Source organism: Tamandua tetradactyla, chromosome 2 (assembly GCF_023851605.1).
Source record: "Tamandua tetradactyla isolate mTamTet1 chromosome 2, mTamTet1.pri, whole genome shotgun sequence".
In the NCBI taxonomy this organism is placed as follows: domain Eukaryota; kingdom Metazoa; phylum Chordata; class Mammalia; order Pilosa; family Myrmecophagidae; genus Tamandua; species Tamandua tetradactyla.
The window spans coordinates 12,824,858-12,840,316 of record NC_135328.1 but is presented as its reverse complement, the minus strand read 5'-3'; the positions used below and the strand labels follow the sequence as shown (position 1 = coordinate 12,840,316).

General features: G+C 32.9%; 1 protein-coding gene across 1 annotated transcript; it reads right to left on the bottom strand.

Annotated features, from left to right (window-relative positions):
- Positions 1-5,708: 5,708 nt before the first annotated feature.
- Positions 5,709-6,656, bottom strand: LOC143659064 (olfactory receptor 8H1-like). Its single transcript, XM_077131615.1, has one exon. It carries the CDS (start codon positions 6,654-6,656, stop codon positions 5,709-5,711), a length of 948 nt encoding a protein of 315 aa, XP_076987730.1.
- Positions 6,657-15,459: the final 8,803 nt, after the last annotated feature.

The following is a 15,459-nucleotide window of genomic DNA, read 5'->3' as shown; positions in this document are numbered from 1 at the left end:
AATCACTCTAACTGATGTGGACTAGTTTAGCTTTTTTGCAGAAAAGGGCAAATGAGAGTTGTGTTCTTGAAGTATATGAATATTTTAATAGATAATAAGGTACCCCAACCTTCAAAAATTATTATACAGATATTAAAAAGCTATTTTATCACTAAATTAAGTATCATAAGCAAAAAATCTCAGGCAATATTCACTTTCAGTGATAAACACGGAACAAAAACTTCATTTGTGTCACGACATGATCATCTTTTGTTCCTAATGATTTTGAATTGAAATATTCTCAGACCAACTCACTTGCAGTGCTAAAAAATATCCCAATTAAGGCCTCATCAAGGCAATGCTTTTGCACCAAGACTGTGGTGCTCAGGCTGGCAACAGCCCGGGTCCTTAGCTGGATACATGATATGGAATGTGGTGGTGTCTCTTTGTGTCTCTTTTCTCCTCCAGGTTCCATTGATTTCAGTATCACAGACTGATGCTTTGTCTGTGGCTTTCACTCTCTGTGTCTAAATTTCATTCCACTTATAATGACTCTAGGAATAGGATTATGATCCATCCTGACTGAGGAGTCTCACATCTTAACTGAAGTAGCTTTATCAAGAGCTTCTACTTACAGTGGGTCACACCCAAAGGAGTGGATTAACTTTAAGAACATGTTTTTCTGCAGTATATATAGCTTCAAACCATCACACTCTAACCTCTTTAGTAGTCAGTGTTCTCTAGGGAAATAGACTTAATAGATCTTTGTAAACACTTTCAGATTTTTATAAGAATTTTCTCACATGACTGTTGGGATGGCCAAGTCCAAATTCCATAGACAGGAAAAGGGTAATAGTGGAACACTAAATATGGACAAAAATGACACTGGAAATGTAAAAATGAAGGTAAATACATCAAATATTTGTAAAACTTTATGTCCTCAATAATCACTTAACAAATTTAGGTTCATGAATTGTTGGGTTTAACTATATATAAAAGTACAATTTATGAGAAAAGTAGCAAAATTCAAAAGAAGAATCGAATCACTCCTATTTTACTTTTCTAATGTTATGTCATGTGGTATATTATTTTATGTAGACTATGACAAATTAAACATGTATATGATAATCCTAAGGGAAACCACTAAAAAAAGAAAGAAAACAAAAATTACAACGTGTGGGTTAATGGTATGGGTAACACTATATTCACCCAAAATATTAAAAAGATAGTCAGAAAATGTTATAAACAGCTTTTAGTTGTTAACTTTGGTAATTTGAAGGAGGTGCATGAAATGCTTACATCAGAAGAAAAAGGTAATCTCTTTAATCTGATGTCCCTTAGAGAACTTGATTTTTCCTTAATAACCTTCCAAATGACAAAAAAATTTGAAATTGTTTTACACATATAAAAATCTGACCGTTCCCTCAGACTGGAATTTGGGTAGAGTGCTGTGGATCCTATTCAACTCGGTACAAGCGGACATCATGGGAGATAACAGAGTAATGACATACAAGAAACCTGGATGCCAGAATGACCCCAAGTAAAAGAGTCACCCACAGAACTATAGCTTAGTCAGCTAAAGTCAGCAGAGTTTCATCCAAGAACAGTAATTTTCATTTAATTGACCACTCTGTTTCTGAAGCCCTTTCTTATACCAACCAGCCTGTTCCTGACTAATACACTTTCTCACCCCAACTCTATCACCCAATTACAGCAACTGATAAATCACTCTTTCCATTGTACAGTTATTTATTTCTGAATATAGGACTCTACATGTATGTTGAGGACATTTAGCAGCTATCTCAAAAATTGCACTGGCTTCTATTAGCAGCTCTAGTGAAGGTTGAAGCTATATACCCCCCTCATCCCTGTATTTGTCAAAACTTTATAATATACAAAAATAATTTATTGTATGTTTTAAACTCTAATAAGAGTACTATAATTTTGTGGGAAAATGGCATTTGATAAAGTTCTGATTAATATTGTGAATCAGTCTGTCTGGGTTCTAATTTAGACTTGTTCTTTAGCCTGATGAGTGACCCTGAACAAGCTATGAAATCTCCTTGTGCTTTCAGTTTCAACATCTGCAAAATTTAGCCATTCAAATGTATTTACTGAGGCACCCAGTGTGTGCTGGGCATGCAGCATTGGTAACAATTGGCATAAATCTTGTGCTTATTAAGATTTCAATGTGGAGAAAATACAGCATAAACAAATGACATAATAAAAATATATAGAACATTAGATGAGTATAAGTGCTCTGAAAACAAATGCAACATTGATGGGGAATGGAGCACATGTGAGGTTAAATCAGTTTTAAGGGATGATCTGATAAGGTTAAGAAAGGATGTATACATTTACCTAAAGAATGGGAATTTCAGGAAGGAAAACAATGGAAATATTCCAGGCATCATCAGAACAAATGCATATAAGGAAGTGGTGAGGAGGTCAGTGTGGCTGCTCCACCAAGAGTGTAATAGGCACAGTGATAGGATGAACCCATAGAAATAAGGAGTTGGGGAAAATCATGTTGGACTGTAGGTCCATGTAAAAATGTTGATGTTTACTCTTAACGTAATGGGAAGGATAGTAGGTTTTGTGAAGAAAAGTGACATGGTACAGCAAACATGTTAATAGCATCACTGACCCCTGCCTTAAGATTAAACTCAAGATGGATAAGACAGAGCAAATGGAAATAATCTAAAAAGGTTTGACAATAATTGAAAGGCTAAGGTGATTTTTTTCCCAGCTGGATGGTAGCAGAGAAGGTATTGAGAAATAGTCACAGTCCAAACCTAGACTGCATTGGAGAATCATTAAGACATGCTGATGAATAAGATGTGACATGGAGAAAATTTCAGAATGACTCTTATGTGTCTGCCTGAACAAGTAGGAGGATAGCTTTTCATAACCTGAGATTAAGTTTTAGATGTTGCAAGAATAAACCTGACAGTTATCTTGAAAACATAAACCATGTTAATTATATAGCAAAAGCCCTTTGAATATTGTCTGGCACTCAATATGTGCTCAGTAAATATAATTTATTTTCCCATTATTATACAATATCAATAATTAGAAAAAACTCCTATTATTCATATTTTGTCATACTCTATCCCAGTCTTATTTCCTTTATCATTTTAATAGGTTCAAATTTTACAATACATGGAATTTTTGCCATATCAACATGAACAAAAGAATTTTGTCTTAAAAATACTTCAGACCACATATTAAATAAAATATGATACATACTAATATACAGAGGGAAAATAGAGGGACAGTGCAAATAGCCTAGTTGTTTTCATATTTCCCAAAAGCTATGTATTAATAACATTATATATGTATTCTAGAATATAATATGGGAGGACAGTGTAATCTGAATTTATTTCAAACAGAATCAATTACAGAACGTATTATTTTCTGAAAATTAGAAAACTTGATGAATAACTCATTGCCAGAAAAAACCAACAGGTTACCACATCTAAAGTATAAAAATGTATGTAAATGAAAGCAAGGCCAGTAGGGTTCATTAAAAAACACCCCAGAATGTATAAGATATAAATGTAAAAAAAGACAATACTTGCACAAGAAGAGAAAGTAGTTAAAAATGTATATTATTAAAAAACAAATGGTTTTCAAAGGCATAACTTTGAGCCAACAAAACATGGAAAAATTGCTATAAATATGATTCTAGACACAATAGAGTTTAGAAAAAACTAATATTAATACAGTAATTTACTTGCATATGTATAAGTAAAAATAATTCCATGAATTGATAATGTAGAGGAAAATAATGCACATTTTAATTATTTGAATAAATTAATTGAGTGATGAACTTGTGAGAATTCATTAAAATTTTAATCCTAAAACAGAGGTAGAACTTTATTTTCATCTTTCAAAAATCATTTAAAAAGTTAAGAAATATAATTCTACAAATAAACCCTTAATATATATGAAAAGACTACAAATCACTTAAGGGAAAAACAGATCTAATAATCATTGCTTAAGTTTAAATACAAATGAATCAAATATGGGAAAATGAATAAAATATACTTTCTTCAATATATATTCAACAGTATAGACAATCAAAACTATAATTTCAGATTGCATAGAGACATTTTTGAAAAGAAACATCAGCAGCCAAACAAAAAAAACACATATATGGGATTTAATAAAACTTGAATTCATTATCAATGCTTGTTTTTGCAACTTTTCTGTATTAAAATTATGAAAAGAATTAAACAAGAATTGAATTTAAAATGTCATGTTTTTAAAGAACAAATATTTATGGAATCCAGGAAAACAGAATTGAATTATTTTAATCATACCAGAATTACACAGAGAAATAATAATTACTGATTTGTTGTTACATTACAGAATAGTAGAATTTTCAAATGGTTTGCAGGTAGACACAAAAGACAGATAACCTCATGCAGATATTTAACCTGATGAATTTTAAAAACTTCAGTGCTTAAAGCATTGCAAGTTGGGATATGTGTTCTAACACATATACCAAGAAAACATTCCTCTTCCAAGTTTAAATGTTAAAGGAATACCCAAAGATTATAATGAAGAGTGGAAAACAAAAGCTGCAAAGCAGAAATAGAAAATGACAAATATAATCTATTCATAAAATTAGTCTAAAAACCATGAACAAAAATCTCAAAACTTGCTAAGTTATTCTTATTTTTTAATAATTTAAAATATTTTTCAAATTTTCTCTAATGTTCACTATACTTTTTTTTAGAACTTAATTCTATCTCAATATTTTACTTTGGGCTAGAAATAAGAATTGAAGTGCTCTTTTTCCTTTTTAGATCTTTTTTAATATATAAGATTAACTAAAAATATTTATAAAATACAGCTAGAAGGGGGTGCAAGGGTAGTTTAGTGGTAGAATTCTCACCTGCAATGCGAAAGACCTGAGTGTGATTCCCTGTCCATGCACTTCCCCCAAAAAACAAACAAAGCAAACACAACACACAACACAAGCAAAGCAAGCAAACAAACAAAAATTCAGCAAATGGTGCTGCAATAGCCAGTTACTCACATGGAAAAAGTAATGAAATGTGACCCTGCCATATAGTATACAAAAACAATTCAAGTAGGCATTTCCATAACAAAAGCTGTTGTGTAGTTAAAATTCTGTATGACCATAAACATTCCAATGATCATCATCAATATTTATTTGTACTGCATTAAATTCTTTCTATTCATCATCTGATATAATCTGTAAAATTACTCTATGGGTTTAGAATTATTTGTCTTGTACAGTTGATGAAATTATATTTAAAATTTCAGTGGCTTAATAGGGATATATAATTAAAAACTGGCATTTGTGTTATCTAAATCTTAGATTTCTTAGTCCAAAGAGCTCTTTTAAGCCTGTGCTATAAATCTTCTCTACAGGAAATAGAGTGACTTCTGACAGAGAACTCCATGATAAAATTTGCTTCAATTGGAATATGGATGGGGATATATATGATACAATTTCAAGGACAATATGTTTTAAATTTTTTTGCTCACAAGTTGCCCTTAAAAACACATACATTTAAACCACAAGATTAGCACATTTCATGGTTTCTATATACTATGTAGATTTTTTAAAATATAATCTTGGAAAGGCTCGAGATTACATGTGGTCAAATAAATGGTGGCTCAACAGAAATTCAAACTAATTTAGAGAAATAAATACCCAAATAGGAAAGAAGGAAAAATGCTCAGGGTCACTATCACTTTGATTGCATGGAGGTTTCTCTCTTCTGCATGACTCTAAGGAAAGCATTTTTCACTTCTTTATTCCTAAGACTATAAATGAATGGATTCAGCATAGGAACAACCATAGTATAAAACACAGAGGCGACTTGATCCTTCCCCAGGGAGTAGGATTTCTTTGGTCTTAAATAAGTAAAAATTGTAGTGACATAAAATATGGTGACCCCCAGGAGGTGGGAGGCACAAGTAGAGAAGGCTTTGCGCTTTCCTGAGGTAGAATTAATTTTCAGGATAGTAGACAGAATGCATCCATAAGATATGGACATTGTGATAAGAGATACAATTACATTTAAACTAGCAATAATGAATATCATTATTTCAGTGTCATGGGTGTCAGTGCAGGACAGAGCTAAAATTGGGGTTAAATCACAGAAAAAGTGATAGATTATATTGGATTTGCAGAAATGCAAACTGTTCATGTAAAGAACAATGACTAATGATTCAGTAAAACTCATCACATAGGACCCAGTGATCAGGGCACAGCAGAGCCTTGTGGACATAACAACCTGGTAGTTCAGAGGGTTGCAGATAGCTACATAGCGGTCATAGGCCATAGAAGAGAGAAGGAAAAATTCAGTGGCAGCCAAGAAGAAAAAAAAATACATCTGGGTGAAGCACTCCATGAATGAAATATGCTTGTTGGAATTTAGTAAGTTCTCTAAGGTTTTAGGGGTGATGACAGTTGAGTAACCAAGGTCAAGAAATGACAGGTGACTGAGGAAAAAATACATGGGTGTGTGAAGCTGGAGATCCAAGTGAATTATCAGTATCATTCCTGCATTCCCAATCAGGTTAATCAGGTATATCATGAGAAATAACATAAAGAGGACTCGCTGGATCTCTTCAGATTCTGTCAATCCCATAAGGATGAAGTCAGGCAAATGCGTGCTATTCTTGCTCCTCATAACACCATTTAACTGTTGTTAACTGTTGAAAAATCAAAGATGTTTCTCAACCTGAATGATCTCAGAATCATTTTTGTTTATAGGAATGATTTGGCATTTTTAAAAATATGAGTTCAGTTATCCTAGAAATTAGTACTAAAGAGTATGCAAAATGCAATGTAAAAAAACTTAATTGCCTGCCAAATATAATTTAGGTATAAATCAGCATTTGAATGTTATATAATAGAAACCATGTATATATAAATATATACATACATATATCTTAAATAGAATGAATATTACACTGTTACAAATATTTCCCTTCATTAAACCATTTAGCTAGATGAAACATTACACCAGAACTATTGCTGTTGTGCACATTCACTAGATATTTAAAAGGACACATAAGGTTAATTAACTTACCCAGAGACCCAGCAAGTAAGTATTGTTGCCTCTGTGATTCTAACAGGAATGGTTGAATTAAATACATTTAATTTCAGAAAAATAAAAATGCTAGATATGCAATAAATAATGACAGAGAGTTTTAATGCATCATTCACTGCGCTTTTCTATCGAGTATTATTTACTACAAATGACAGATATTATGTGTATTAATATTATAGACAACACATTACTATTACATTTTGGAAGATATGTTCTTAGCAAATAATTTTAAAAATCTATTCCAGATTATATTTTCAAACTATGTACATTGCTTGATGATTCTGATTTTATCAATTATATATTGCTATTTCTGCAAATTCTAGCATTACTTGGGTAGGGCATACATGACATATATATGCTTATGCATATCCTTCTAATGACATTCCTATTATTTTAGATAAACTAAAACACTCTGCCATTGAGATTAATGCTTACCAGAAGTGAAAATGGTTGAAAACTTCTTCCAACATTATCTGTGTAGAAATTTTTCAACCTCAGGTTTTTCTCACAATATATGTAAACCATATAGGAAGCCTGAAATTTCTGTGATATAATATTTGCTTCCTTTGAGATAAGTTCTATTTTAAATTTTTGTATGCATGTATTTTTATATTTAAGCTAAATAAATCAGCTCAAATTTTTTTTCATCTTCTGTTCAAATAGAAATTTCACCTGGAAATTGTGTCTCAGAAGTGTACCAGGAACCTACTGTGAACACAAGCAGAGGAGAGAATCCCTTGCCTTTCACACTGGTAATGCTGTGGCACCTCATATATGGAGGATTGCTAATAATGCAGCATTTGGTCATCTCTGGGACCAATTTCCAAGGAAGACTGCTTGGCATGAGGCCAAGGATAAAAATACAAGCACTAATGCACCCATGTTAGGTTTCAAATACAGAGTTGTCTTTGCCTGAGAAGCCGCATAATGCTGAGCAAAATTTCTTTGGTTTTCTTTTGTGGTGCTCTAATCTATGACTGTTTAAAAGTGAAAGTATGTCTAGAGAAATGGTTAAACTTGTGGTGGAAAGTCCAGAACAATAACCACTTTGGATGGAATAGCACATTTTTTATAATGAAAATATATTCTACTTAAACGTGTGAAAATATCATGAGAGTAAACATTATTCATTGCAAAAAAACTATAATTCAACAAGACTCAGAGGAAAATGAAATTCATTCATGACTTTAACCTTTAAATGTAGTTTCTTCCAACTATTGCCATTGGCATAAAATATTTACTTATAGGTATAGTTATGTGAACATGTAATTTTATCGCACTGTATTTTCAATAACATCCTGATTTTATTACTAAATATTTATAATACACATTACTTTTGGTTGTATTAGACTTTTTTAAAGCACACAATTTCATGAATTTTACTTTGACTACTGCAGCATAAAACTTTCTAGGCATGTGTACCTGCTGGTGACAAGTGCTTTTGAGGCTTGATAAAGAAAACAAGGTTGAATTTTTCCAGTGAGGTCAAGAGTGTCAAGTAGTTCATCAAAACAACAGATATACTGTTGTATTCAGTCACAATGTTTGTGAAGCTATTTTTTCTATTTCATCTACTGGCTTTTAGTATATTAAAAGAAACATGAGAGAAGGAATTGAAATCAATGCTGAGATAAGAATAGGTTTTTTATATATGTGAATGACAAAAAGCTTACTCCCTCTATAGAAACAGGTGAAATGCATTCCTTTGAATCGTTCATTAATTAACAATTACTAAATCAATTTTCATGTACAATTAGAAGCAAGTCCTACAAAGGAAAATTACTTATACTGCAGAATCTCAGGAGAGGTTTTAATGCATGAAGCAAGGAATTATAAAGTATTACATTATATATTTGACAAAAACTGCATGTACAATTCTTCAATTCATCAGAACTCAGTGATAATGAGAAAAGCTTACTTAGAAATTAAAAGACCAGTATGAATATATTCCACAACAGATAACCTTGGGGATTAAGATTTCCTATGTCAGTGCAACCTCAATAGTCTGTTTACTCCTTGTAAAATCATCAGGAGGGAGTTTTTCTTCACCGCATTGAAATCAATTGTTAATAGTCATTAAGTGAATTTTCAAATTATATATCGTCAGAGAAAGAATAATTCACAAACTCTTCATGACTAATATTTTTGGAGAATCTTTATTACTGGGACTCTAACTTATCATCTCTAATAGTAAAAAGAATTGTCAGAAGGTCAGGAATAAGAAACAGAAATGAAAAATGATTTGTCTTACATTTCAACAAAATTAGAATTGTACTTATGATATTAATTCAATGTCATTATTTTCTTTAAAATTCTATCCCTGCACTTCTTTTAATTTTTACATGTTTTGAAATTCTGTAAAGGAATTTTATAATTTTCTGAAAAATTGGCTCTGTTTTTATTTTATATTCTCTTTCACATCTCTTGAATAGACAGATCTACCTTTTGTAATAGTTCTACTTTACATGATTTCATTTGTGTGTTTGTTTTTATAGTTATACATTTTATATCATTTTATTGTTTATCAATTTCTTATATAGGGGAATCTACTCTTTAATATAGTCAATTACTGTAGATAGAACAACCAAACAGAAGATCAATGAAGAAATAGATAAGTTAAATTACTTGATAAATGACTCAGATGTAACAGACATATACAGGACATTGCACCTCAAAGCAAAAGGAAGTACATTCTTTTCTAGTGCCCATGGAATATTCTCTGGGATAGATCATAAGCTGGAACCCAAAACAGGTCTTTATTAAATTTAAAAACATTGAAATTATTCAAAGCACTTTCTCTGTTCACAGTGGGATGAAGCTGGATCTCAATAACCACCAAAAGATGAGCAATTCATAAATGTATGCAGATTAAGTGACACACTCTTAAACAACAAGTGGATCAAAGAAAAATTTCCAGAGAAATCAATAGCTATCTGAAGATGAGTGAAAATGAGAATTCAACATATCAGAACTTAGGGTATGTGTCAAAGGCTGTGCTGAGAAGGAAATTTATCACCCTAAACACATATGTTAAAGAACAAGAAAGAGCAGAAATCAAGGGCTGAACAGCACACATTGAGGAACTTGAGGAAGAACAACAATCTAACCCCAAAGCAAATAGAAAAAGAGGAATAACAAAGATTAAAGTACAGATAAATGGATGAAAGAAGAAAATAACAATAAAAACAAACAATAAAACCGAAAGTTGGTTCTTTGAGAACATCAATAAAATTGATGGGCCACTGATAAGACTGACAAAACAAATGAGAGAGGATGCAAATAAACAAAATCATAAATGAGAGGGAGAGTATTATTACTGACCCTGGAGAAATAAATCATAAGAGGATTCTATAAAAAACTATATGTCAACAAATTGCACAATGTAGATAAAATGGACAAATTCCTGGAACACAAGCAAGCTACAGTAACCTAGGAAGAAACAGAAGATCTCAACAAACTAATAACAACTAAAGAGATTCAATCGGACATCAAAAATCTCCTACAAAGAAAAGCCCAGGGCCAGGTGGCTTCACTGGGGAATTTTATTAAACATTCCAAAAAGAACTACAACAACCCTGTTCAAACTTTTCCAAAAAATTGATGAAAAAGGAACTTCACCTAATTCATTTTATCATGCTAATATCATTTAAATATCAAAAAGAGGAAAGATACTACAAGAAAGCAAAGCTACAGGCCAATCTCCCTAATGAACATAGATGCAAAAAATCTCAACAGAATATTAGCAAATCAAGTCCAACAACACATTAAAAGAATTATAGACCATGGCCAAATGGGGTTTATACCAGGAATGCAAGGAAGGTTCAACACAAGAAAATCAATTGTTGTAATACAGCATATTAAAAAATGAGAAGGGAAAAGTCACATGATCATTTCGATTGATGCTGAAAAAACATTCAACAAAATTCAGCATCTTTTTCTCTTAAAACACTCCAAAAGATAAGAATCAAAAGTAAGTACCTCAGTATGATGAAAGGAATATATGAAAACCTGGTAGCTAGCATCACACTCAATGGAGAGAGACTGAATGATTCCCCCCTAAGATCAGGAACAAGGCAAGGATGCCCACTATCACCACTATAATTCAACATTGTGCTAGAAGTCACAGCTAGAGTAATCAGGCAAGGCAAAGAGATAAAAGGCACTGAAACTGGAAAGGAAAAAGTAATACTCTCATTATATGCAGATGATATAGTACTTTACTTGGAAAATCCTGAGACATCTACAACAAAATTACTTCAGTTAATAAGCAAATTCAGCAAGGTGTGGGATTTAAAATTAATATGCAGAAATCAGTAACATTTCTATAAACAAGCAATGACCAAGCTAGGTAGTTAGTAAAGGGAAAAATTCCATTCAAAATAGCCACTAAAAGAATCAAGTAGTTAGAAATGAACTTAACTAGAGATGTAAAGGGCTTATACACAGAAAACTACATAATATTGCTAAAAAAGAAATCAATGGAGATCTAAATAAGTGGAAAGGCATTTCCTGTTCATGGATAGGAAGGCTAAGTATAGTTAAAGATCAATTCTCCCCAAATTGATCTACAGATTCAACACAGTACCAATCAAAATTCCAAAAATCTAGCTTGAAAACTTGGAAAATCTACTTATCAAATTCATCTGGACCAGAGCAATCAGACAAGAAAAAGAAACACAAGGCATCAAAATTGGAAAGGAAGAAGTAAAACTATCACTGTTTGCAGACGATATGATACTATATGTTGAAAACCCGGAAAAATCCACAACAAAATTGCTAGAGCTAATAAATGAGTACAGCAAAGTAGCAGGTTACAAGATCAATATTCAAAAATCTGTAGTGTTTCTATACACTAGCAATGAACAAACTGAGGGGGAAATCAAGAAACGAATTCCATTTACAATTGCAACTAAAAGAATAAAATACTTAGGAATAAATTTAACTAAAGAGACAAAAGACCTATACAAATAAAACTACAAAAAACTGTTAAAATAAATCACAGAAGACCTAAATAGATGGAAGGGCATACCGTGTTCATGGATTGGAAGACTAAATATAGTTAAGATGTCAATTCTACCTAAATTGATTTACAGATTCAATGCAATACCAATCAAAATCCCAACAACTTATTTTTCAGAAATAGAAAAACCAATAAGCAAATTTATCTGGAAGGGCAGGGTGCCCCAAATTGCTAAAAGTATCTTGAGGGGAAAAAATGAAGCTGGAGGTCTCACGCTGCTGGACTTTAAGGCATATTATGAAGCCACAGTGGTCAAAACAGCATGGTATTGGCATAAAGATAGATATATTGACCAATGGAATCAAATAGAGTGCTCAGATATAGACCCTCTCATCTATGGACATTTGATCTTTGATAAGGCAGTCAAGCCAACTCACCTGGGACAGAACAGTCTCTTCAATAAATGGTGCCTAGAGAACTGGATATCCATATGCAAAAGAATGAAAGAAGACCCGTATCTCACACCCTATACAAAAGTTAACTCAAAATGGATCAAAGATCTAAACATTAGGTCTAAGACCATAAAACAGTTAGAGGAAAATGTTGGGAAATATCTTATGAATCTTACAATTGGAGGCAGTTTAATGGACCTTAAACCTAAAGCAAGAGCACTGAAGAAAGAAATAAGTAAATGGGAGCTCCTCAAAATTAAACACTTTTGTGCATTAAAGAACTTCATCAAGAAAGTAGAAAGACAGCCTACACAATGGGAGACAATATTTGGAAACGACATATCAGATAAAGGTCTAGTATCCAGAATTTATAAAGAGATTGTTCAACTCAACAACAAAATGACAGCCAACCCAATTACAAAATGGGAAAAAGACTTGAACAGACACCTCTCAGAAGAGGAAATACAAATGGCCAAAAGACACATGAAGAGATGCTCAATGTCCCTGGCCATTAGAGAAATGCAAATCAAAACCACAATGAGATATCATCTCACACCCACCAGAATGGCCATTATCAACAAAACAGAAAATGACAAGTGCTGGAGAGGATGTGGAGAAAGAGGCACACTTATCCACTGTTGGTGGGAATGTCAAATGGTGCAACCACTGTGGAAGGCAGTTTGGCAGTTCCTCAAAAAGTTGAATACAGAATTGCCATATGACCCAGCAATGCCATTGTTAGGTATCTACTCAAAGGACTTAAGGGCAAAGACACAAACGGACATTTGCCCACCAATGTTTATAGCAGCGTTATTTACAATTGCAAAGAGATGGAAACAGCCAAAATGTCCATCAACAGATGAGTGGCTAAACAAACTGTGGTATATACATACGATGGAATATTATGCAGCTTTAAGACAGAATAAACTTATGAAGCATGTAATAACATGGATGGACCTAGAGAACATTATGCTGAGTGAGTCTAGCCAAAAACTAAAGGACAAATACTGTATGGTCCCACTGATGTGAACCGACATTAGAGAATAAACTTGGAATAGTCATTGGTAACAGAGACCATCAGGAGTTAGAAATAGGGTAAGATAATGGGTAATTGGAGTTGAAGGGATACAGACTGTGCAACAGGACTGGATACAAGAACTCAAAAATGGACAGCACAATACTACCGAATTGTAATGTAATTATGTTAAAACACTGAATGAAGCTGCATCTGAGCTATAGTTGTTTTTTTAATATGTTTTTTTGTATTTTTTATTTTTATTTTTTTCTCTATATTATCATTTTATTTCTTTTTCTGTTGTCTTGCTATTTCTTTTTCTAAATCGATGAAAATGTACTAAGAAATGATGATCATAAAAAAAAATTCATCTGGAAAGGAAAGAAACCCCAAATAGCTGAAAACATCATAAAAAAAGAAGAATGAAGTGGGAGGATTTACACTCGCTGATTTGAAAGCCTATTATAAAGCCTATGAATCGCCAGAAGAGCGAAAGTGGACCCCTATCTTACACCCTACACAAAATTAATTTAATATGGATCAAACACCTAAATATCATAACCAGTACCATAATACTTCTAGAAGAAAATATAGGGGAATATCTTCAAGACCTACTAATAGGAGATAGCTTCCCAAAATTTCACCCAAAGCACAAACAAGCAAAGAAAAAAATTGATAAATGAGAATTTCACAAAATCAAATGCTTCTTCACCTCAAAAGATTTTATCAAAAAGGTGAAGAGACAGCCAACACAATGGGAGAAAATATTTGGAAATCACATATTGGACAAAGATTTGGTTTCCTATATATACAAAGAAATCATACAACTCAACAACAAAAGAACCAATAACCCTATAATAAAATGTGCTACAAATATGACTAGGAATGTTTCTGAGAAGCAAATAGAGATGGCTCAAAACCACATGAAGTGATATTCATTTTCATTGGCAGTAAGGGAAATGCAAGTCAAGACTACAACAGGATACCACCTCACACATATAAAAGTGGCTGCTATTAAACAAACAGTAAACTATAAATGTTGGAAACGTTGTTGAGAAATTGGGACACTTACACAGTGCTGGTGGGAATGTATAATGGTGCAGGCACTATGGAAGACTGTTTGGTGGTTCCCTAGGAAACTAAATATCAGGGTGCTCTATGACATAGCAATTGCACTACTTGGTATGTACCCAGAAGAGCTGAAAGAAATGACACAAACAGACATTTGCACACTGATGTTCATAGCAACATTATACACAATCATGAAAAAATGGAAACAAATAAAATGACCATCAATAAATGAGTGTTTCAGCAAAATATGGTATATACATCAGATGACATATGTCATGGTCAAGTTAATGTGTCAACTTGGCCAAGTGGTGATACCTGTTTGTCTGGTTGGGCAAGTGCCGACCTGTTTGTTGTGATGAGGACATTTCATAGAATTAAATCATTATCATGTCAATGGAATGATTACAAATCATTCCATTTGTAATCAGCCAAAGGGGAGTGTCTTCTGCAATGAGTAAGGCTTAATCTGATCACTGGAAGCCTATTGAGGAGGATTCAGAAGAGAGAGGCTCTTCCTGCTTCAGTTGACGAGACTTTCCTGTGGAGTTCATCCAGACCCTCCATCAGAATCATCGGCTTCACACCCTGCCCTACGGATTTTGGACTCTTCATTCCCATGGTCATGTGAAACACTTTGATAAATTTTATATTTGCGAGTGTTCCCTGTTGATTCTGTTTCTCTAGAGAACCCCAATAAATACATATTGGTACCAGGAGAGGGGTCTTAAGAAACAGAATCTTAAAAAATGGGTTTTTATGATTGGTTTCCTACTCTGACTGGACCCAAAGTCAATAAGGACTCTAATTCCCATAATCAAAATGACACTCCCAATCCATGGAGTGAACTGAATTGGCCAAAGATATAGTAAAAATATAACTGTT